We start from the raw sequence: 25,858 nt of genomic DNA on the forward strand, positions 1-25,858 counted from the left end.
AGAGCTAAACACAGTTCTGGACTGTTAAAAATATGTCTCAGTGCCACAACTCCAACAGCAGAGTACATGTATTAGTCCACACTCCCTTAACCACTGCTGAAATCTGAGTCTGTCAAACAGATGCCTGGAAGTGGATTTGGACTCTCAGAGAAAGTGTTTCCTCTCTAAGGCCTCTACGCACACAGTGTACAAGGGGTTAATAAGGGAGCTACTTTGAAAACAGAGGCAGAAGGTCATTGGCGGCAACAGCAAAGACTCCTGCAGCCTGCCACGGAGAGCCTTTCACCCGGCATTTCCCACCCAGGGGATTGTAAACATTGGCTCGCAGCCATGGAGTCCTACAGAACTTCTCTTTACTTTCAGCATATACATTTATACGTCTTAATGGAAACTGAAGCACAGCAAGTTATTCCTGCATGTCCAGAAGGAGAGAGGGAGCTTCTGTTCAAGTTAAAGAGATGAGGGAAAGAGCCATTACTCACTCTGGAATTTGAAAACATAGAGATATGCTTGTTCAGTGGTACTTTACATGTAACATAGCTGCTGTTCTCAGGCAAACTTTCTCAACTCACAGGAATGTGTAGAATGCTGTCACTTAATCAGAATCCAGAAGAGCTCTTTTATCTGTCATTTGTTAGTAACTACCAATATTGTTCTTATCTCATTGTCCTTTAGACTGATGCAGTGCCCTCAGACATGAGAACTTGTAACATGAAAGCACTCATTACCTTGAACATTCCTGTTTGTATTGTCTTAAGCTATTATCTCTTTAGCTTAAATAAGATGCTTCATTCATCATTTTCACAAATAGATCATTTCATATTTTTATAAGTCTATAACCACGCTGGAGTGGAGTCTTCAGTGATCTAGACTAATTCAGATCTTTTTCATCCAACTAATACAATATGTTACCTGTAATTAATTTCCCTTGGAATCTGAAATTCTTGAAAATAACAAATTAATCATACAAGCTTTAAAATTAAAATTGGGAAATAAAGCCTAGCAAGGTCTAGCATTGGACCAACAGTAACATTCTGGTTTTCTGCTAAATCTTCAGATTCTTAACATCAGTTTAGAAAATCCTCTAGCATTTATAAGTAAAGGAAATTTTCTTTTGGATTCTTTAAAAATCTTGGGCTTCACTTTGTACTATGAATCCTAAGTTTTGGCTAGTGAGTAGCGTATCAAGTAGCAAGGGAGAAGATGTTGCTTCTTTCTCCACAGAATAACACAGAGTGCCGTCTTCTAGAGTTTTTATGAGTCCCATCCATAGAGTCAGAGAGATGGAATACAATCTGCCTAGATCCAAAGTAGAATCCAGCCTGGTTAATGTAATTAATGCCTGCTTTTATTTTTATCCAGTGATGGTCTAATGTAAAATGCATACACATTCCAGAGAGCAGTATCCAGAATCTCAGCTCCTCGCCCCTTCCAGCTGATTGTTCTTAAGCACTCAGCTACTTTCAGACACAGTCTTGCCCCATGACTCATATACTCCTGGCAGAATAGTGACTTGGCTTCAGCAAAGGCAAGGAAAGAGCTGTCACCCAAAAAAACCCTAGCCTAGTGATCAAAGTATTTGCTTGGATGTAGGAGGTGCCAATTAAGTCCCCTTCAGGCTGAGTTTCCACTTTGAGATTAACATAATAACATCTGCACAAGGTGTTAACGTGGATGCAAACATGGCTTCACCAGGTAGGACTCCATATGGACTTCTGTTGAGAACATCCAGGTATCTAGGGTATCTGTCTGCCTAAACATGCATCACACGCCGTAGAGCTTCAGCTGAAACGCAATGCTTGTTTCGCCAGGACAAGCCTTTCTAATGTGTGTGACTATCTACACTTAAGACCCACAGACACTTTCAGACTAAGAAGAGGAATTTGACGAGTAAAGATGCCTATAAAGCTCATAGCCTTGGAAAGTCAGCAGATTGTGCCTGGCATTTTATTGGTCTTAAGCTCACAAAGCTACTTAAATGTGAGATTCAGATAGCCTGAAGACTCCCCTTAGTCTTTTTGTCCTTTCTATCCAGTCTTGGTTTTGCCATGAAATTAGGTATCTACAGAAGGTCCTTGTCCTGCTGATATTTACTTCAAAACTCAACTGATTTCTAATGATCTGTGGTATGTTTAAGTACGTATAAACACATACACCTGTCCATATATTGCATCTATATATAGAAAGTTCATCTTTTTCTTTCTTTCTGGCAACGTGTATATTTCCAAACGTCTTTTCCCATTTGTTTTTAGAAAGAAAGATATTTTCTGAGGGTTTTGTTTCCCAAATGTAATTTCAAGGAGCCCTTGAAACGCGTTTCACAGGAGTTTCATTGCTATGGTGTCATTTACATTTTTACTTACATCAATTTAAAGCCATGCATTTATTCAAAGCCATAGTAAAATCTACTGCATGCCATTTCAAATGTAGAACAGATTTGCAGTGTTTAGAGTTGCTCAAATTCTTTGTGCCATAGGCGTAGGAAGGTCCAGCTTCATGTCAGCCATCATGGTGATAATAGGATTGAAGTCTGCACCTTGTGAAGTAGTGAGGGCAGGTACATCCCACAAGGAGCTTCTACTGCAGAGAAGCTGCCTTGTTTGCAACCCTGGGTTTCCTTTGGGTTTCACTGTAATATGGGAGGTTTAACTGTAAGCTATCGCTTCACATGAGCATCACTGGCAGGTGTTGCTCCACTAGCCCTTTTATATACTATACCAGGCTATCAATGAAATTGGTACGTTGCCTCCAGGCCCCTTCATACAGACTTGGTAGAGTCTGTATCACTAGGAGCACAAGTTTCCATTTCCAGTGGGGGCATCACAGCCCCAATCTACTTTGAGAGAGGAGAGCTGTGTGGCTGCATAAAACTCTATCAGGTGCTGTGGGAGCTCCCACCATACCACGTCGTGCTGCTGGGGAAAGGTTACAGCTCTTAGTGCCACTGGTGATGAGTGCTTCTCCTAGGAGTTGATGGGACATAGAAATGAAGAGACCCCAAAGTTACAATGAGAATTTTTAATAACTGTAGCTAAAATGTAGTGGAGATAGGAAATTTCTCATATGTATCAGCTTTATAAGTTATCCAGACAAATATCTTAATTTTAGATGTGCCAGAGACTACTCTTGTCCAAATCAGACTTTCAGTATAAAAGACATTTGGAGAAATATTTTCAGATTAATTGGGACTGAGCTTATTTTACCTTCATTACACATTCTGGGTAAAGATCAGGTAAGCTCTTACTCAGGAGCTAACCCACTCATGCACACATGTCCTCTGCTCACCCTGCCATATGCAAATAGTTTACACCTCTCTTACTTATATGCCCTGATTGCTATTTGCGTCCTTACTTTCCAGTTCAGCTTTGGCCATTAACTCAAAGCACAGCAATAGCTCATAAATTTCATTCTCAACTGAATGAAAACAGTATCTTGTAGATGTTGTTTGCACCAAGTTTCCCCTTTTTTAGAGTCCCAAGCTGAAAAACTTCATTTTATTCATAGTAGTCTATAACAATTCAGGATCCTAACAGAATTCTGTGTTAAACTCTGACACAGTGGTTACATTTGCCTAAAAATGCTACAGAGTGTTTCTTTTTGAGAGTGACTCACTTGTTCAGGTCAATTTTGATGGTTGTGTTTCATTAAAAACTTTTAAATTTCACCTTCTTTCTCATATAGAAGTAGCTGTAGAGTCCACAGTAAAGCCTCTCACCTAGAGAACTGGCAGTAGTTGATCCATTCTTTGAGGCAGTATTGTCTCTGTGCATCGTCTCCTTTTGTTAAGGATGGTTTGAAACAGAAGTGGGCCCAAGTTCCGTGGGAGAGAGGTCTGTGGTGGCCTTCATGGTTTTGCTTTATTTAGTTTTTTTCTGTTCAGAACTGAAGTCTAACACAGCACCCCAGGAAGTGGGGAGACTCTTTTCTATTAACCAGACTCTGGTTTTCTAGTAGCAATGGAAAGCTGGTCTTCATTATAAAGCCAAACCGTAAGTGGTAAGGCTCAGATTCTCTAGTCTAGCCATGATGAACTCAGGAAGAGATGGGGCAGTCACAAGGGCAGCTTCCGGGGATCTCAGCATGGAGCCAACCATGGCTTGGTCCTTGGTGCAAGTTAGAGCTACATGTTCTCCTTCTCCCAGGGAATGGGCATAAGTGATGTGAGAGACTGTAGAAGAGCTGGATTCCACCCAGTGGGAATATGTAGGGTGCTAGATGAGTTGGTTTCATGGCTACCTAAAGACATAGAGTAGAGCAAAGCAACTGAAACAAGGCCCAAGATCTGGTACTAGAAATTATGACTGTTCCCTCTGCTAGCTAATGCCAACAGGTGACTGATCCGAGTGGAAACATGCCAAATTGCTGCAGCCAGATCCAGAACAAGACCTATATTCCAAGGCACAGTCATAGGCTGCCACCTTTTTAATGCTTTGTTTCTTTTGGTATTGTGAAAGGAATTCTCTTCTTTCTTATAGTAGATGTTTGACTTGATCAGCATAAGAAGCCAATGGTGTTTATTTCTTTCTGCCTTTGTGTTTTTTTCAGCTCTGAGATAGATAGATTATTAGAGTTTGCTGTTTCAGTCTACAAATTTTGTTTGATTATTGAGTCTTGAAGCATGACTGAAGAATGGCTACTTTTTTTTAAAGCCTGTCACTCTCAGTGTTGTCAAGTATCTTGGTAGGTAAATACATTGCAATATCAGCACAAGCCTCATTGCATGCAAACCTGACCACTTCTGTAAAGAACGGAGCTGTCCCATGTTCCATAGAAGGCTGCTCTGCAGCTTAGAGATTAGGGCATCATTGTTTTGATTTTAATACACAACAAGCCCTGGCAAGTCTTTCTTTGACTTTCGTGGGCTCTGGATCAGGTACGGCAGTGTTGCTGATGTTATTTTTGCTTCTTTCTCTTTGTATAAAGATAAAACACCTTTCAAGTGAAGTTTCAGGTAGTGTCTCAGAAATGTTCTCTGTATGGTGTCAGTAGAGAATTCTATGAAATATTCTGCTTAATGGAAATATATTTCCTTGTATTAGTTTTGAGGTAAGTTCTGAATTATCACTAATGGTTGAGAATATTACCTCATCTAAGAGCCCGTTTTCCTTTCTAGTAGCTGTTGCACACAGCTACTTAGCACACAGAGACTTTTGAGGTAAAAACCACTGAATGTAGGTAAGGTATCTTCCGCTAGAGTTTATATGCGCACACATGATGTGCAAACACACACACACACGCGCGCACACACACACACACACACGTGCACTCCTACTGCCAACGGATGTACCTAGAAATATTCTTCAGCAGCAGCATCACACTGGGTTATGTGGTTCTTCCTAGAAATAAAAAAAGCAAAATTCTGATTAGTTTTGTGTGTATAAACCATCAAAGAAATTAATGACTTCTTTATTTGTCAAGTTATCTTACAGTAGATGCTAAAACTTGCTTTCTTCGAAGCACAGATGTTTTAGCATCAAAAAGAGGAGATCACATTCTAAAATAACAACTTGATAGTGGGTGGTACACGTGATCAGGATTTGTGTCTTCTATAAACAGATAATTTTTTGCTTGATGATTTAACAAATGAAATAATAACAACAGTCCTTCCACTTTTCACAAAGCAGTTAATTAAGCTTGTGCCTAAACCGAAGACAAATGTGAATAAGGAGATAAAATTGCTGTTACCACGTGCACTTTATGAGACCCATAGCACTTGAAAGGATGTCATTTTTATATATATATTAAACCTTTTGTCAAGAAATAAAGTGCTTTCTGAAAGCCACCGGGGTAGTTTGGTTCACTTTTACTTTAAAAGGGAAACTATTTTAATGTTTCTATAAACAGAAAAAATATAATCATCTTTCTCTAAGACAGAAATGTTCTCTCCAGCCATACCTATCTCTGCAATGGAACTGAAAACCGTTACATCATAGTAGTAACCACTACTCAAAAAAGAGATTAAACCAATATAATTATTCAGGCTGATATAATCCCTGGAAACTAAAGTACATTGTATAATGTAGTGATTATTACCTTCTCTGTCACAGTTAGAAATAATAATAGGTCTTCAGAGATAGATTAAAGCGAGTCCTAGGCTTGCTTTATAAACGCAGAATGCTTAGCGAATGATTTAAGGATAGTGATGGGAAAATACAGTAAGACAGTCCCCAGCAAGTAAAGCAGACACACTCCTCTTCCAAACCAGGGTTGAAAATGTGCTGAAGTAAGGGTAAAAAGGCTAAAAAGCCTATGCTACCATCACCTATGTCGGCCTTATTATACCTTTTAGACAGGCAGGTTTTGGAAGGGCTGTCTCCCCATGCTGGAGGTTGCTGTGCAAGGTGCTGCAGGGTGCAATGAGGCATTATCCTTCTCTCCCTTCCTCATCTTCTCTCTCCGTGCTCCCCCATTCCAGCACACCCCAGACTATCCCTTCCCTTGTGTCCTGGGTCTCTCTCTCTCTCTCTGTCACACACACACACGCACACAAAAAGCTTCCCTGTATGGCATAGGTGTGCTCTGCTCCCGCAGGTCTTTGGGATGTCCCTGGGGAGCATGGAGGTAGAAGGGGAGGTGGGGAATGTCCCCACTGCTGGAGCAGAGCAGCTAGGGGCCATTCCATGTGCGAGAGGGCTGGAGGCAGCCAAAGGTCTGCTCGCACAGCACAGAGCAGGGCCACCTTGGGCTGCCCCGGGAGGCATAGAGCAGCGTGCAGGGCAAGTGTCAGAGCCTGTGATCCTGCAGAAATGCCATCACCTCCTAACTTAGTGTCACCTACCCTCTGAATTGCCACTTCTGCCCTGCTCAGTCCTGGTTGTCAGTCACTATTCCAGACTGCAGGTGATGAAACATGATTAGACAAATTCTTTCTTTTCCTAAGCAATTTTTAATATTACATTGACTTCATTCTAAGTAACGTTACACTGTAAGACTGCATTTTTAAGTGCATTCATTTAAGAAATTACATTTCTTGTTTTCAGACTCCGTGGAGATTCAGCGCAGCGTTTCTAGCAAGTGAGAGGGAGGTGCGTTAGGGAAAGCGAGTCTCTCCACAGCGAAGATTGAAGCCAGGCTTCAATCAATATGCAAGCCCAGATTTTTAGCCGTCTGTAATTCTGTCCTCTCCAGCTAGTCTGTGGTGAATGTGTCAGGCTTAGTCATACAGCTGAGGAGAAATTTCTACAAAGTTTGAAGAAAATTGTGCAAGTCATTTTAGAGTCCCAGACCTGAAGAAGAAGCCATGCAGTAGCAGTTCCACAGTGAAGCTGGAAAGATTCCACTTTAAATCCTCCTGAACAGTTTGAAGCGATAGATTTTTGTGAAGTTGGGAGATGACGAAGCAACACTAAAGAGCTATATTCTACATACTGCACCATATATTCTATAGCTATATTCCCTCCTTTTCAAAGAAAAAGAAAGGACAAAAATAAATGAAAAAGAGTCAAAAAGATGCCCCAAAGATAATGTGAAAGCCCTGTTAGTGAGAACTGAACAAAATAACTGTTTAAGAACCATGTTAGGGAACTTAAAAAAAAAAAATTTACAAATAATCTTTCATGAAGCTGAAATGCTTTAAGCAATGAAATGAGTCAATGTCTAATGACAAATATAATTAACAAAATCAGCACCAAAAAGAGTACAGTAGAAACCACACTCACAAAAGCAAAAGATTTGGAAGATTTTTATTTGGCTTTAAGGATACTTTGTATGTATGAATTTAAGCATCCTGCTAATTGCTTCTGTGGCATGATTTCTATGAAAGTTAATATTTTAAAAGGTTTTATAGGCCTCTTCAAAGTCCCCTTAGAACTAATTAGAGTAGAGTTAATCTCATCCACCTTTAGATGTCTAAAAGGAAGATGTCTACATGTGGGCCAGTCAGTTAGATTCTCCTGATAGATGGTAAGCAGTTGCAGCACGGCTTCATCTGACCGGTACAACACACTTAAGGTAAAATGAGATCAGTTGCTGGGTGAGATGAGTGGGCCATGCCTCCCCCACCCCGTCGCCCTCCTGGAGCCCCCTCTGAATCAGCGGGGATGAGGGAAGCATAGCAAAACGCCTTCTCTCTGGAGTGAAAGGAAGACCCGGGGCCACAGCGTGACTCACTGGCTAGTAGATTAAAGAGTGCCAGGAAACATTCGTGGGTACTGGAGCTCAATTGTCTATACTGTTAAATTATTAGAATGGTTCCTGGCATGGTTTTGGGTTATGCCAACCAGCCTTTCCCCAGACAGTTCCTAGGCACAGTTAAGCATGGACCAAAGACCATTCCCAATAAACAGTTTGCATGCGGTCACCTTTTTTGGGAGGCTGAGAATTTAATAATATGGACATAGGCCACTCTGTGCCTGTTGGTCTCAGTGCCAAAGGAACATTTCCTGTCCCATTTAATTTCCTAGCACAGACATAGCCGCTGTGTTACAGTCTGATCCCTGCTTTGTTCCTGTAGCTGTGCAACTGAGCATTGGTCTGTACTTAAAGTCTGTGGCAAACCGAAATGTAGTCTTTTGTGTCTCTGTTACTCAACCCCATCCCTAAACCTCTGTTTGTCTTTGTCTTTTTTGAACTGTATGCTATTCAGTCAGCAACTATATTTGGAAAGGGCTGTGTATTGTGCAGATCCATTTAAATTAAGCAGTTATCCAAAAGTGAAAATCTGCTCTGTAAAGTAAATGGAAATTAAATGAGACTGACACAATGCCTAGTTCTTGGGTTCGCATTGCTAGTGAGCAGATACTTACCACTAATTTGATTTTTCATCAGAAACAGGTGCCATGAAGTGCAGGATTGAAACTCCTGGGGCTAGATGGTCCCAGATAGCAACATCTGTCAGGTATAATAAGGCAGAAAGCTCTATTTCAAAATAAAGTTCTCTTTCTTCTTTTGACTCTGAATGCAGCTCTCCCCTTGCTTCTCACTGAGCACATTTCCTTCTTTAGGGGGTCAGACACAGTCTTGGTAGACTTTTGCAGATGTTCTTTTCCTTTCTAATGTCTCTCAGATAGATACACATTTCATTTATTTTCATCCCGAAGTGCTGCCTAAATATATTGACATTTGAATTGTTAGAAGCAGTGATCTGCAGCTACTGATATTGTTCTTATCTGATATCATCCCATCTTATCTGGGTAGTGGAAACATAAAATGTGCACTGGAAATGGAGCATAGTTACTCATTTAGGTATGTACTCCTTCCAGTATATGAATTATTCTCAATCTTTTCGTATGTAGCTTAATGTATGAAATACAAATGTCATAGGGTATCCTCAGAACAGGCAGAGTGGGCTGAGAAGCTAAACGGGGACAAGGAGCTACTTTGGCCCCGAAGCATTTGGAGGCAGTTGGAAGAAGAAGGGACAGGGTGTGAAATTCAAGGGAGTTCGAGGCTGAAAGGGAGCAGACAGGGAACGTGAGGGAAGGCAGAGCACATGGGACGCAGCGGGGCAGCAGGCTGTGTCCACCCGGGTGTTTGCACATGAGCATCAGGGGGTTAGGCATGTTCGGTGACGCTGTCGGGGGGGGGCACTGGCATGTGGCAGAAAGGCAGAGGCAGGGAAGAGGAGCGAGGAGGCTGGGGGACAGCTGGGAGGAACCTGGCTGGTGTAAGAGAGGAGCTAAAGAGGCCAGGCAGGGGGAGGAGAAGCGAGGAGGAGGCAAAGGAGGGAAGTTTATTAGATGAGAGGACTAAAATGTGACATGGTTGCTAAAGCCTACAACCTCCAAAGTATTTAGGAGTCTTGCGCTGAATTTAGGATCTCTGTCAGCATGTGAGCACGAACCCCTTTTCCTACAGAGCAATCACCGTGTGCCACATTACGTGTGTGTCAGATTGTCAGGAGAGGCAGAATTTAAGTGAAATGTACTGATGCAGGTGCTTGCTTTTTTCATCCTAAAAACGGGACTTTATCAAGCTGCTCTGTATCAAGTGCTCTATGTCTCAGGGAGAGCCTGTCTCACTGGTGGTGTGGCTTACCTAAGCAAAGCATTTTTTCATTCTAAGTCACAACTGTGCTAAAGAGGAAGTGATGATATAGTTGTTCAGCCTCACCATATCCTGTGTTCAGAATAATTTTCATTTCTTCTTATCTGCAAATGTTAATGGAATGTCCACAAATATTTTCTTTGTTTCTACGGTAAGAGAAAGAGAGTGTGAAACTCTGTGTCAAAACCACTGCATCATCTGCATCATCCTGTGCTTTTCAGGAGAAGACCCTGACCACTAGAGGAGTCATCTGTGGCATTATTTGTGTGTGAGCTGACATTTTGGTACATTTTGATCCCTTTCAGGTTCACAATTTGAAACACAGACTTGCATGTTACAAACCATAAAGGTTACTTGGTCACTTTTATAATTACACAGTAACGACAGAGTATATCAAAACAGCTCAACACAGATTACTTCCTCTCTGACTACAAAGCAGTCAGGCATTTGCTGGAATTTAACTGTAAGACTTTGGAAATGTTTTTTTTTTTTTAAAGGTTTAAGTTTCCAAATTACTCAGAAGTAAAATCTCCCACTCCCCTGTGTACGCATGCATGGAGCATAGCAGGGTGCAAATGCTTGGGGAACTGTGCCAGTAAGTGGTCACGTGGGAGAAGCAGCTAATGTGCTGCACGCTTCCGCAGCCTCCTGAAAACAGCACTGTTCCCCCTGAGCGAGCACCTGGGGACCGGCCACAAGCTGCGACGCTCTCTCAGGAAAGGAGCAGCTGTCCTGTGCCGTGTTTCCCTGGAAAAGGGACTTCAGCTTGGGGTGTACATTGTCAGAAGTATTCAGACTCTCGCAACCACGCATCCCCCAGTCCTTTGCCTATGAGAGTGCAGAGCCATAATACGGCAGGGCTGGTGGGACTGGGGAAAATAAAGCACCCTTTCACTCCGTGTGAGAAGAGCTGTGTGGATCTCAAACCAGGAATCTTGAGGTTTGGTGGTATTCCCGCAGATCAGAGATCACACAGCTCTTGCTCCTGACACTGCGCCCAGCCATTGACAAACAATAATGGGTTGAAATTGTTGCACCTAATTTCTCAAAGCAACATTTCTTCAATAAGCTTTTCCACAAATGTACTGAGAGAATAAAAGTGCAGTTCATTTTGAGAGGTATATCTGCATCAGGAAAAATATCTATGTGTTTTAGGAGGAATTCTATCTGACTCAGATAGGGCAGCTCCGGTAAAAATCCCTGACTTCCAGTTACATTTGTCTTCTTTCCCTGGAATGAATCTCTGAAGAAACTTTTCTGGTTTTTATACAGAGAAATATTTTGGAAAAGCATCACTGATATGGTACCAAATCAGGAACAAGACAAACAGAGTTAAATAATGCCCAGCTTCCACACAGGAATCTGTTTCTGTGGACAGGTATCTGGAAGTCTACCTTGCCGGTGCAGTACTTTGCACTGTGTTATTGAACTGTTTCAAAGACAAATTTTATGAATACAGATCAAAGCATTTAAGAGGACTGTTAGCAAATATGACCACTTGTGCAAATATCCGTGAACCTCCCTTCAATAGCCATTCAGTAGTTCCAAAGGCTGTCGGGGCATGTAATGATTGTAATAAATGTTGGATTTGCTTTTGTTTCAGCTGGCTTTGACCAGTGAATTCGGCTGATTACTTCCATTGTTATTTTTGCTTAGAAAACAATTATATTGTTATCATTAAAAAAAATCACTCTTCTTACACATTTCTTTGTACTGGTCTTGAAATTCAGAACTCAGTATCCTAGTTAACATAATTTTAAAAGTTATTTCCATTCTTATCTTTGCACTTGTTTCTTTTCAGTGTTTTTGCTTTGTTTCATGCTCCTGAATGCTGCATCTCCCACCTTTGTGTTTGTTGGAGAAACAAACCAATAATTGTTGAGACCCTCCCTGCCCCCAGATTAATAGTCAGAAGTTTAAATTATAACACACACTAAGAAAATATTGGTATTTAGCTGATGATCATGTGTTGTTATGGCTGGATTATAACTGTATTCAGGAGCAGGATACTCCCGTGGCTCTGAGATTATATTCTAGCAGCATAATAGCTCACACAGAACTCTGAAGAAGCTCCTTGTGTTCTTCTGTAAATATACTGAAGATACAGTCAGCCTCATCTGTATTTGGTCTACTTGTGGGAAACAAAAGGATAAATATAAACTGTCCCATTTCTGTTGTGGGTCCAATGTGCAGGACTCATCAAAGTACACCGATGGAGCAGTGCCAGTAAAATTCCCACTGGGGCTCTACAACATGTTGCGACATGACCACCAGGACAACAACAACCTAAAAGCAGACGCTTTACGTGGCATATGTCCCTGGGAAAGAGTGTATCATTTGGAAATAAATTGTGAGAGAAGTTAGCGCTGGTCTAACCAGCAGCATGGGGGCAGAGACAGTCACACAACTCTAAAGGTCAGGAATCTGCCAAGGACCCCTGTGCTGTGTTGCTTCGTTGAAAACTGTCAGTTTAAGATACCTCTGTGTGCGAGGAAACCACAGCGGACAGCACTGACTGCCTTTGGTAAGGGACAGCTTTGGGGAGGGTTTGACTTAATCTGTATCCAACTGATAAAAAAAAATAAGTTAAAATTTCTTCAGTTTCTTCAGAGAGAACTTTTGAGACAGGTCAGACATGTTTACCCAGGTTGGCCCGTACACTTGAGCTAACCCCGTTTCTTTTACGAAAAATAATACATAAAGTATTATTTGTATTATTTGTAATTATTATAATACAGCCATGGGCTACAGGTTCTGGTTTGTCCTACAGGTAAACCCACAGTATTCCCTAGCTTATTTGTTTCCAGTTTGGCTCTGGTGACTACATCTAAGGGGTCCACGAAAGTTGTTTAAGAAAGAGAGGCCTTGTTCAATAGACAAACGTTTGCTCTACAGAGAGTCCAAATCTCCACTGGGAAGTGTTTGGAGTCTGTAAGTTGCAAAAGCTCCAAAGAGTTGTTCTGGTAGTGTGCTGTGATATTGTGATATCACACCAAGGCTGTGCTCTGATACTGTATTTTTGTTGTACCCCGAACTGCACTGTTCTTGACAAGAAGTGGTCTCACTTCCCAACTCATCATCATTGCAGCTATCCATAGTGAGATTTTCCATGCAGGACCCTTTTCTGTGCACTGGCCAAACCAGTTTGCCCTAATCTGTGAGATTTTACAATTTGGATTAAACTAAACAGGAGCTGTTTAAATAACATTTAGGAGGTTGTAATTCTGTAGCTAACCGTGCTCTCTCTTATGTTCCCTTTTGTTCTACAGGTTGTTACTTTGTGGTATAGAGCTCCTGAAGTTTTGCTTCAGTCCAGCTATGCAACACCAGTTGATCTTTGGAGTGTTGGCTGCATATTCGCAGAAATGTTCCGTCGAAAGTAAGAAATACAGTTTTATTTTCTTCATGTTTTTCATTTGAAATTTGAAAAAATGTGCAGTAATGTCTGGTACAATACACTGGATCACATTTATATTGGAAAGGCCTGATGTTTTATTTCCAGCGCAAAATGTAAATACCCATTGCGAATTCATGCTTGTGGCCATCCTGGAGTCTTTATTTTTTGATGGGATTCTGCCTCAGCTCTTGGTAAAGCCTGTATGAGCATTGTTGTATTCCTGTTACACCTGAATCCAAATGCAGATAAAAGTGGGTTAGAGAGGCTGTTGATCAGTTTGAGTAAAGCTGGATTCTGGAAAGTATGTACCCTGAGGAAGGCAGGGCATGGTGGTCAGCAGAGTCGTCTTGCTCTGGAGTTTGTGCATTGGAGTGTCAGGTGATTGCTCGTAGGCCCCTCTGGGCATATTTGAGATCTCAGAAGTCACTGTAAAGTTGGTTTCTAGAGGTAGGAAACAGAGGTAGGATTTTTTTTAAGAATAAGCTATTTAGCTTGAGTGTAGGGTAACGGAGATGTTAAATGTAGTCCAAAAAAAACAGATAAAAGACTTCTTTTTTGGCTGATGCAATTAAATTGGCTATCAATCAGAACTGTCTTGCTACAAAATATTTCAGCTGGATGCAGATGAGTTGTGAATGTGAGTGGAACACTTGTGTACTGGTCTTTTCCCATGGAAGGACACTAATATGGAGGTTGTACCATGTAGGGTGTGGAGAGGAACAAACACCCACTAACCTTAACAAGGTAAATGTGTCTCGATATTAACCCAATCACATGCATTTTGGTTGAGCTTATGGCAAAAAGTGCATGTTGTCATCACCTGGGTGATCTCCATGTAGAAACTGTATAGCATTCTATAACACCCACTGTGAAATCAAAGAATATACATAAAGAAAATGAAATAAAATGATACACTGGGTGGCCTAAAAACCAAAATCAGTATAATTTACAAGGAGAAGCCATACTGCAAGGGCCTTGAGAAACAACTATTTAATTTATACAACATGAAGTTCAAAGTACTAATTGAAGTCTTGCAAAATAACTTTGGGATTCTACTACTTAGTAATGTCAGTATATGGAAAAGTCATTTTTCTTGGGCTTCTTGCCTGGTCAAATGGCCTGGGTAGAATTATTATACTCCACCCTCTCTGTCTCTGACTCAGAAATGAGGTCAGAAAATGAGAGAAAAAAAGAATGTGGATTTTAGGAGTGTCAATTAAACCCTCCATTGCAAACTTTTAAAGATTTAGTCTTATCCCATATACTGCCTGCTTCACAATAGCATTAAGCCATTGATATCTTTTCTGATTTAAATAGTACATTTAGCAACTTCATTTTAGCATTTGCAATAAGAGTGATACAGGACAAACAACTGAACACAGAACTTTATTACATGCTCAAAATTCTCATTTTTTTCTCATTTAATTTGCAGTATTCTGACAGATAAGAAATATTGCCATATACAAGCACCACCAATTTAATTTTATTTTTCCTTTTATGATGTATGAGCCTCACTGACTCTCCAAATCCAACGCAGTAAATTAAATTAGGGACAGTTAAATTTTCTGCTTGTTTACAAATGCAAATAATACATTAATATTACAAAATCAGAGATTTTTTTTTAATGGAAAGGAGATCTGACTTGCAGCAGAGTTTGATAAAACCAGGACTTCTATTATCCTTGCCAAATGCAGGGTCAGTCTGACATTCTCAGTCCTAAATTTGGGAGACTGTCAAAAACTGTAGAGGTCAGGAATCTGCCAAGTCTGTATGTACTATGTTGTTTCATTGGAAACAATATGACTTTCACATACTTCAGTATAGAAGCATGATTTGGAAGACTAATCTCAAGGCTCACTGCCATAAAGCTACAATGAACAGCACTGAATGCTATCTCCATGGACTGTTGTATTGGGTTAATGTTGCAATACTCTCTGTATGATATATGTTGTCTTTCTGATTCTCCTGATGGATTGCAAAAGAAAACCCATGTTACTGTGACCTTGGTAGCAATAAACTGCAAAATTTTGCAAACTCCATGGATTATTTCCAAAAGATTGAATAAATACAATAGCTATTTCTGCTTGAAAATGGTAGTGCCCTTGGGTAATCACTGATCTGCATTTCCACTGGTGTTGATAGGATAAGAGTATGAGAATGCAGTTGAAGCTTAGAAGTAGTTTGACATTAAGACAACCTTTTCTTTTACTGTCTTACTGGGTACTTGTTGCCTTCTTTCCCTACTCTCTTTTGCTTTCTCTTTGAAAGATTTTAAAGCTCTGTCATTTTGAAGAAATGTACTGAGGCTCCTCTGGGCTTTTTTATATTATGGAGACTTCACTGGAATGGGTTTCAAAATAAAATGCTACACAGCATCACAAAACATATCAGAATCCTGTTTATGCCAAGAAGACATTTGACAGTTTGAGTTTGCTAGAATATAGTGTTGTAGGCTGTTGGAAACACAGGCAGGGTGCTGTAGGTTTGGACAAGCGTAGGAGAGAGGTGAACTCTATGAATGGTCCGGTCCCTATGTTACAGATGCTATGTCTCTAAGTGGAAGGCACCTCATTTAATTTGAATCACCCTTAATCCAAAACAGTTTAAGACAAATGCAAACAAAGTATTTGTTTAAGAAATAGATCGGAAATACACAAAAGTGCATAAAGGAATTCATAGACACAAAAAATAAAATAAATATATCTCCGTCTAGATACACCTAGAGTAAATTTGAACATTTTTCTCATCTTGGCTGTTTCAGCTAGACAAATGACACTTTTCATCTGAGGACTCTGGTCCTCCTGCAATCTGAGGTTTGTATAAAGTCATAGCTATATTTAAAACATGCACACTTTAATTACGGTGCAGATTTGTAGGCTTCTACATACATGAATGCACAAAGGTTGTATCCTGAAACCCCTCGCACAGATTCCCAAGGATCCTACTCTACTTACAGATAGACAGTAAATCGCTCAGTAGTCAGGTGTATGTGTTATGTATGCATACACCTAAGAAACTATTCTGCTTTGTGCATCTTTTTCTGTCCATGTGCACTGCTGATGAGAGCACCCCCAAATAAAGCATTGCTTGAAAATTTCCTTATATTGTAGTTTCCATTTTTAAATTTCCTGTCTAATTAAGTAGGTTGCAGTGACTTCTAGACGCATTTGGATGGACTGTCCTTATCTCACAAAAGTATTTGTCACAGTGACTGTTTTCTTGGTGATTTAAAAGCTATGGTCTATTGATAATAATAACCAGTAAGGAAAATTGTAAGGTATGCTATGGCTTGCTACCATGTCACAGAATCCTTCAGAGATACAGCTGGCAGGACTGAGGGGCCCCGATGGCATGAGGGCATCCTTTGAAAGCACAGCAAGAAGATTAGCTTTTTTTTTTATGTTTAGGTAAAAATAAGGATTACTAATAAAAAGGTTTCACTCTGAGGCTGAGCATTTTCCTGGCCAGTAGGAAAGGGCCTTGTACCTCCTACTCAGTGAACAACTCATTAAAGAGAAAGGCAAACATGGGAGTAGCATCCACTTCTATCTGGATACATGAAACTCTTCCAGCTGGCTCAGGGACTGCGGGCGGCTCCAAAGCAGGAAGCCATGACCAGCGTTTTAGGGAAGGAGGGTCTGTCTCTCTTTTTGCTTGGATTAGGTAATACTTAATCAAGGTGAATGAGTGTGAGAGGGGAAGAAGACTGGAATCTGAATCTGGATGAAACGATCTATAAAAGAAAGCAGGGATCACCAGTCTTGGACTGTCTTCTGAGCAGGCAGTCTTGAGAAAAAATGTTGAAAGGTTTCGATGTTTAGTTCTTAGTGCATCTATACATGCCCAGTCTTCAAAACCACAATCCTATATGATTTCAGTCCTGCACAGATGAGGGTGTTAGTAGGTGTGTATGTGGGACTGATGAGTCAGATATCTTTATAATAATTCCAGCTAGGCAAGTTTAACTGTAATATTATTGTACAAGCAACTGAGTTTGTCTTGCTTTGTAGTAACTATAGAGCTAAAAATCATCAGAAGAGACCATCAGTTTTTGTAGCTTATGTTATATTCACAGCCCAGTCAAGCTGAAGAAGTCATACATTTGAGAGTGGCCAATGTTGTGACTGCATGTGCAATCTTCACAAACATTACAGGTACCAATTCAAACTCAAACTTGAAAGACAGTCCTCTCCCAAAAACCTTTTCCATCTCCCCAAACCAAAAGTAAAACAGTATTATCTCAGTGCCCCAAGCTTCATCCAGCCAAGAGGGAAATTAATTCCATACACATGGGCTTCTTACTGAGACCATTCATGCACCAGCTCCATGGTGTTTTAATCAGCCCACTGTTAGTAAGATCATCAGTCCCAGAATTTCATAAGCCACAAGACTGGCACAAATAGCATGAGGTTATTATTTATTCATTTTAAAATATTAAATCATGTTTTTAGCAGTTGTCTCATTTTTCAGCTTACTCTGCCAGCTCCTAATATATGTGAGACAGTTATTGCATGACCAGCCATGCTTGAAAATTGTAGCAACAGATAAGAGATATGTGACTCTACTAAAAGTCGTACGATGGGACAAGTTCCCTGGTGGGCACAAACAACGGACATAGGCAAACAAGCTATAGGCATATAAGTCATCTTTCAATGGTATAAATTTGTCCAATTAGAGGAGTTACATCATTGTGTGTAGAAAAGCCATGAGCCCAGGACTTTGTTGCTCTAGGTAATGTATACAGATGTGATAAAATCAAAGCTTAGAGCCTTGTCTGGTGATCAGACTGTGATGTGAGCACTGGATTTGGGACCTACAGGCTGCCTTTAATCATAAAACCTTTAACAGCTTTAAAAAAACTAGCAATACACACGTATTCATTCTTAGATACAATGTCTTACAGTTGTCGTGGTTTAACCCCAGCCAGCAACTAAGCACCACCCAGCTGCTCGCTCACTCCCCGCCTGGTGGGATGGGGGAGAGAATTGGAAGGGTGAAAGTGAGAAAACTCATGGGTTGAGATAAGAACAGTTTAATAAATGAAGTAAAATAAAATAGAATAGTAGTAGTAGTAATAATAATGATAATAATAATGTAATAATAATGTAATAATAATATACAAAGGAAGTGATACAATTGGTCACCACTCGCTGACCGATGCCCAGCATGTCCCTGAGCAGCGATCGCTGCCCCCTGGCCAACTGCCCCCAGCTTATATACTGACCATGATGTCACACGGTATGGAACAGCCCTTTGGCCAGTCTGGATCAGCTGTCCTGGCTGTGCCCCCTCCCAGCTTCTTGTGCACCGGGCAGAGCACGGGAAGCTGAAAAAGTCCTTGACCAGTGTAAGCACTACTTAGCAACAACTAAAACATCAGTGCGTTATCAACATTATTCTCATCCTAAATCCAAAACACATCATTATGCCAGCTACTAGGAAGAAAATTAACTCTATCCCAGCTGAAACCAGGACACAGTATGGAATAATTGTAAAGCATTTTTCACACTAAAATATAGTAAATCTTTATTCCCCTTTCCAAACAAGCCATAGGTTATTAGCAGAGTTTCAAATGCAGCCATCAGATTCATTGTATGTACTTTTTCTGTGTCAACTCCAGAACGAGGTGGTAGGATAGGTCTGTGGAAGGAGACGGGGCACCCACCTGCCCATGGATTCCTCTACTTGTGAGCAAGGGAAGAGCAGTCAGGTCTGCAGCTTAAGTTTCCGTTAATGCTTTGTGGGATAAATATGGTCAAGTGGTTGCAGAAGAAAATAGCCAAGTGTAAGAGGAACACCTGTTTTTAAGCTGTCTCCAAACCCTGAACCTGGATAGGAAAGTTTGAACTTCTATCACTGAGTGAAAAGAATAACTCTTTTTAGCTGGATCATGTGATAAAGTCTTGGCTTCACTGAAATCATTGTTGAAATTAACCCAGACTTCAAAGGGGATTGTAACCTCTCTAGAAACAATTCAGTGCAACAGAGTGGCCCAAAGAGTGGCGGAGCTAATCTCTGTTAATGTGCATAGTACAGCACTTAGTTGGAGTGATCTCTGTAAAAGATGGTGTTGCAAACTGGCAAGGAGGAGAGGGTATTGCATAGTGTTGTCCCAGCTTCCATTCCTTGCACTTCTTTCAGTCATCCTGTACAAGCTTTCAGTTGTCTTAGCTGTGAAATAAACCTTGACAGGTAACTCCCAAGGACTGTGAGACTTTCATTCAAAATAAGGGTTGCAATGTATGTGGGAGATATGAAGAACTGTCAGTTGAAGAGCTGAGGCTGGAATTCACAGTGTCTCTCTCCTGGTCTTCGTGAGACCGTGTAGCACAAGCAAAAGAGTGTGTTCAGGCTAAATTTGCAAGAATTTAAGCCACTCTGCTAGTATGATTGTTGTTATCTGTCTGCTAAAATATCACACACGCTAAAAAAGGTAGCTTCAAAGGAAATCAGGCCATGAGTATGTGAGCTACTGCACGCATGGCCTTATCCAGAGAAGGAGGTACATACTTCCATTTGTTACCAGTAGGCAACAAAGTGATAACTCACAACAGAGCCTGCAGGCTCTCTGGTGCTTTGAATGGGACAGGCAGCTTTTACCTTGGAAGAAATCTGCAGTTCAGTTCATCCTTGAGTCTGTTCTTCTAACTAGCATCAGTTTCATCATGTGCTCATTTGATCTGAATTAGCTGTTCCTATAGGTGCTAATCTCTCACAGATGTAATCTTTTAAGGTTGAGCTTTGAAAAAATTAGGTTTACATCTGGCAATGTATGTTCAACAGCAGAACCACAGGTTCTCAACTGCCCAAGCACATTCTTCATCTGGAGAATGAAGTAGAGAGGACAGTGGGCTTTGTGGAAAGTGATTCACAGAAATTCTGCTATTGCAGAGAATTGCTTGGAAATTTGAAGTACTGCATCCTCTATTCCAGACATATCCTGGGTTAGTCATTCCTTGTGATGAGCTGCTTGGCTGCTGAATGGTCTTGAGGAACAGACAATGAATCCATAACTTTGCAAATGCATACCTGACAGGAGGATTTATATGTACTAAGTGACCCTCATTTCAAATTAAGTAACAGTATGTCATCACTTGAAAATGTTTTCCATTAATATTGTTCAATTATCCAAAGCATTGGAGGAGCAGAAACATTTGTTTAAAGCCTGTAATCAACAGTAAAGTATCATATACTGGAACATTAGCAGCAAAATACTATGCAACTTAATATGGAGCTTGTTTTTCTAAGTACAGTACATATTCTTGCCATAGCCCAAGTGCATCAGTGCAAGCAAAGATGGGACTGAAGAGACTTTGGTTTGGACAGGACCAGAAGAGAGAGACCACATATTCATATAACACGCCATAAATGAAACTCTGTCTCAAACTGAAATCAGTGGATAAACTTAGCATGATTTATGTAGGGTAGGAATCATGGAAAAATCACCAGGATTTCTGTAGGGAAGGATTATATTCCTTGTCTTTTTAAAATGAACTTTATTAAGAGTTGTTTTGCATATTGTTGTGAATTGTCACCAAACTGGGTTTTTAACTTCGTGCTATGTGTATGGATATTGCAGATGAAATCCTGGTCATACTGAACGCAAGAGAAAGAACTGCAGCTCTGACTGACAGTAGAGACTCTAAAGATAATAAAGAGACACTAAAATATGAATACTGCCATGTAAGGAATTATGAGGCGTACTTCTGTGACACGGCTTTGTCTCATTTCAAATGCATTTTAATTCTTTGTCAGTTATTTTCCTGTGCTTCAGTATATCTGATCATTTAGTCTTCACTGTTTTAAGTGGGCACTGTAGCTATGCAGCAGTAGGAATATTTTGCTTTGCCTACTAGATCCTGTATTTCTCCATATGGTAAAGTTGCTACCTTTTTTTCAGCTCTTAGCTTAACCTTCCCTGTTTGTGCTCTGTTCTCTTATTTTCAACACATTTTTGAAATGCCTTTCAAAAGCAGAGAGAGAAGAGAGCTATAATATATTTGCAAATCTTCTTTATGTTAGAAAGAAGAGAGAAATAGAGGGAGAAGAAGAGGAACCCGTGAAAGAAAAAAAAAAAAAGGTGTATAACTGGATATTGGGAGGGAAGGTATAATAAAACCAAGACAGTAGAGACACCCAGGCAAAAAGCAACTGAGTAAATACAGCCATGAATGCTGCTTATAAGTTGGGTTTTCCATATAAACTGGCAAACATCTTAAATGTGGTTTAAGAGAAAACTGTTTTCTTTATCATGCAGCAATTTTAAACACAGACTTTGCAATCATATTATCTGGTGTTTTCCAGTGAACCTTAAACTAACATATCTAGTGGACCAAGAGCTCCAAAGTATAATCATTCACTTGTCTGCTTGCTCACAGTTAGATTTTGGTAGCAGGAAAATTAAAACAACAACTTTTTTTTTTCCTTTTCTGTTTTGTCTTTGTTTTAACAAGCAAAGGTGGATGTTGCAGCTTAGAACTGTAAAAGCTACACAGCTTGATTTGCAACCTTTGAACCAAGGTACTGTACAGTTCTGGCCTGAGTTTGTTTTTGCCATTTTTGGAAATTATCTTGTTTTGTTACAAGAATGATTTAAGTTGCAAGTGCCATAAAAGTTCACCACAGTCCAGACCAACTGTACTGGGAGAAGGTTCGTTCCTTGGAAAGATCTTGTCAGCCTTCAAAATTCTGTGCTTTGCACTTTTCCTCCTTTATTCTTCTGCCATTCATGTGCATATGGGTGTGTGGGAGGCTGATGGTTTTTCCAAACCAGACCTAATAAAATAGGATTTTTTCTTCCTCCCCAGATAAGTGGCCAGCCTATTACAAAGATTTTTTTCAAGCATTTTTTAAACTGAATGGACCCAAGCCACAATTTAGCTTAGTGACCTTAGTGATCTGATCGAACAACAATGACATTTTGCTTCAAACTTAACTAACAAAGGAAGGCAGAAGACTGCACTTGTTCATGTTATTCCAGTTTTCGGATAAGCCGGATTGTTTTCTGTTTAATCTGACCTCTGAGGCAGAACTCGCATTGGCTTTGGGCAGAGGACAAATGCACATTAATGGAGAGAAGGGCAAACAGTCAGAATAATACCACTAATTATCGAGCACAAAATAGATGTGTTTCCAAGACAGCATCACCCCATTAAAAGTAAAACACCTTGTTGTTTTTTAGCTCACATTTTCCCTCAAGCCTTTTCTAGCTGATATCTTTCTAAGTGTCTACAGTTGGGCTGATTGATAGCCGTTAGTCAAATCCAGTAACTGTATCGGTCTGTGGTTGGAGATGAGTGGTAAGTGAGTGCCAGGCCATTCACTTGTGGTTTTCCTTCTAGTTTCCAGCTGTGCCAGACTTTCAGTCAGAGGAATAGATCTGTTGGTAAGGGAAACCGTTGATAAACCATAGAAACCAAAAACTGTCACTACCCATGACAAAAAACAGAAGGGAACCTCGAGGCAGGGGTAAGAAGACCCACAGAAACGGTGTTAGCTGACCAAATTTAATTTGACTGTTAAGTTCAGGTGTACGGTCATGTCAGGCCAGGCAGTGGCTGAGGGACCAGGGCCGGGTGGCTCTAGGCTGGCAGCCGGCGGCCGCACACAGCTCAAGCCCAGTGGGAGCTCATGAGAGAGCTCCCCTCCTGGAAAGCTTCCCATAGCCTCTTCATGTGCAGGTGGCACAGCACTAGTCTGAAATCCCCCTGAACACGTCATCCTTAAAAAAATATGCATTCCTTAGAAGGGTGATATTCCAGTCTGTGACAATCTGAATTAGCCTGACCAGAGGTCAGAGGAAAAGACCTTGTGGCTAGGAGAAAGACCACAACATGTCAGTCATGATGTAGATATTTGTAAGTCCTTGGTATTAACGTTGTAGCATTTGTAATGGATATTTGGAAATGCAGCTGGCAGCAGAAGCGCCTGGGTCCCTCACGCTGAGCTGTGCTCGGCACAGCTGCCGGCCAGTCGATGTGAAAGTGCACCACCTGTGTGTCTTCTGGAGCGTCTCAAAGACAAGTTCATTCCTGGGATAAGCCAGAGCCGCCTGAGGGCTGCTTTGATGGTATCCCCAGCTGCAGATGGCTTTCAGCGGTCACTTCTCCAGCCAGCGAACAGGAGAGAAGCAGAGCAGTGTTACCCGTGCCCCTTCCTCTCCAGCCTGGAGAGGGATAGCCAGCTGTACGCTGCCCAAAGACTTTCCTTTTGAAAGGGTCTCCTGGCTCTTTCACACAGCTTCCCTCTTCAGGAACTTGGCTAAGAGAGGCTTTGCTTTTTGCCTAGAGTTTGGCCGGGGGAAGCTCTGTGTACTTTTGTTTGACTCGTAATAGAACTAAACATTGTTTTTATTTACTTTTCTCTTTCATAAGAAAATGGCTACAAAAAGGTATTTAAACTCCAAGTGGGTGTACGGGATCCTTTCCTGGACACTGGTGCACTCCGGAGCAAGGGGAGAAAGACTAGATTTTAACTGTGGCTCATGTTGCTGAGCTCCCAAGTGTGGGGTTTTTTTTCCAAATTGAGTGTCTAGTCAGAAATTTTGATCTGGGCAGCTCTACTGAGTTTTCTGTATTTGATTGTCCAGAAAAGAAATCTAATAATAAGCTACCATTGGTCAGTCGTAAAAACAGTATGTAATAGTTCAGAAGTATATAGGACAAATCTGTCTCACATTTGTGTCTTCTTTTCAACAGCTTCACACTCGCACTTCTCTGTATGTAGGTGTTCACCAAAGCTGTTAGGTGTTCTTTAAATCTAAAAAAAATCATAAATCTGCATGAGAGAAGTGGAAAGTGCACCTAAAGGAACAGGCAACAGCAGGAGTTTAAAAACAGCTAAGGACAGCAGAGCAAAACATAACAGCTTTCTGAAACATACTGCTTTGTACCAAGTTAATAATTGGCTGTGATAGGAGAGCTCCAAATGTCAAAAAGAAAGCAAGAGGAAGTTTGATATTTAGATTTTTGGAAAACCATTTCTCCAAGGGAACCACAGTGCCCAGAGGCAGCTCCCCACTGCCTTTGTGGAAAAGCTTACCTACACCGCAGGGTTCAGACCACTGCAGAGAACTTGCCAGCTGGTCTGGGAATCTGTGCTTTGGCTGTAGTTGCAGATGTCAAAGACCTAGATAGTCTTAATTTGGGGAGGAAGGGAGGTGGCCACAGCCTCTCCTGCATATGCGTGCTGACTGCCACAGAGCAGCACACGTGGTACCCACATGTAGCTGGAGCCGCCGTTGCCATCAGTCCTCAGGGTCCTGGTATTGGCTGTGTACTGAAAAATAGAGAAGAGGCATGGCAGGGTACAGCTCACACTAGTTCCTGTCCCTTCTTCCTTTGAAGCCACAGTTCGCCTTGTGGTATGAACACACGTGTTGTTGCCTTGCTTCTAATTTTTGTTTGCACAATGCCTGTGGCACTGCCATCACATTCGCTTGATGCTCTGCTTGACCTGCTGACACGCTGGCCCTGTACAAATGAGTCCATGGGAGACACAGCCACCATGGTACGCTCACTCTGCTAGAGACAGAGCCAGGATCTGACAAGTTGGGAGCTCTTGATGTCAGCATGTGACATGCCTGGCTGCCCTCTTATGCTGGCGGCATGCTTCATTTTGCAATCTTTGAGGAAACAGCAGTCTGGCTATGCATGGTCAAACCATATGACTTCTTCCAGAAACTCATGCATAATGTGCTCTGCTTTCCTTTTATAGATGCACTGAACTTACACTGTCCGGAAGGAACTCTAAGACAATCTCTGATGTAGTATTTCTTCTTTTACTTAAATATTCTCCATATTCATAGCTTCTCTCCTAACATATCCAGGTTTGTCAGTAATAAGTGATTTTGGAATCCAGACATTTGTCAAATAAGAATTTCATCCAAGGGATTACTTCATTTCCACTCATTTATTCTACTGAGCTGGAGTAAATTGGCATGAAGATTCAGTTACTATTGATTTTGACTGAGTCTGAATCAGTTACCTAAAGATAAATGACTCAATCAGCTATATCATCCAGAATTTGACCAACTATAGTGAATTTATCAGATCATTTTTATTAGGTTATGTCCATGAAACAGGTTTTATTATTATGTCAGTACAGCATACACACTGTTCTATACAATTGAATAATTGTTTAAGTGCTCTTTATATCCAAATAATGGGAGTGCAAGCTTTCAGCATCTAAAGAAGTATACGTAGCAAGAGATGTTTCAGTAATGTTCCTATCTGTAGCTGTTAAATTAAGCCTGTTTGGCAGTGATGAATCATACTCTGCCACTGTAAGAATGAAGATACTCTGTTACATCCAGATCTCCTCAGGCCATTAGCAATGAAAGAGTATATGCACAAAGTCAGGACTGTATACTAGCTGGGTGTCCTACCCACTGAGGCACAGAAACAGAATTGCATGCTTCTCTCCTGCCTTGGAATCAGTTTTCCTTTTCTGGAAAGTAATTGCAAAAGGAGAGGTAGG

General features: G+C 40.9%; 1 protein-coding gene across 5 annotated transcripts in view; it reads left to right on the forward strand.

Moving 5' to 3' along the window:
- CDK6 (cyclin dependent kinase 6) overlaps nucleotides 1-25,858 on the forward strand; it is a 143,448-nt gene that overhangs the window by 85,833 nt on the left and 31,757 nt on the right. For all 5 annotated transcript variants that reach the window (XR_015708263.1, XM_087774854.1, XM_087774865.1 and 2 more), the window contains exon 5: nucleotides 13,254-13,363. Coding sequence is in view for 4 of the 5 variants with exons in the window: in XM_087774854.1 (XP_087630980.1) it covers nucleotides 13,254-13,363 (110 nt within the window). In the remaining variant the exon portion in view is untranslated. The remainder of the gene's footprint in view (nucleotides 1-13,253; nucleotides 13,364-25,858) is intronic.

The sequence above is a fragment of the Nipponia nippon genome, unplaced genomic scaffold (genome assembly GCF_047370975.1).
Source record: "Nipponia nippon isolate SJK-2023a ecotype South Korea unplaced genomic scaffold, ASM4737097v1 scaffold_1, whole genome shotgun sequence".
NCBI lineage: Eukaryota > Metazoa > Chordata > Aves > Pelecaniformes > Threskiornithidae > Nipponia > Nipponia nippon.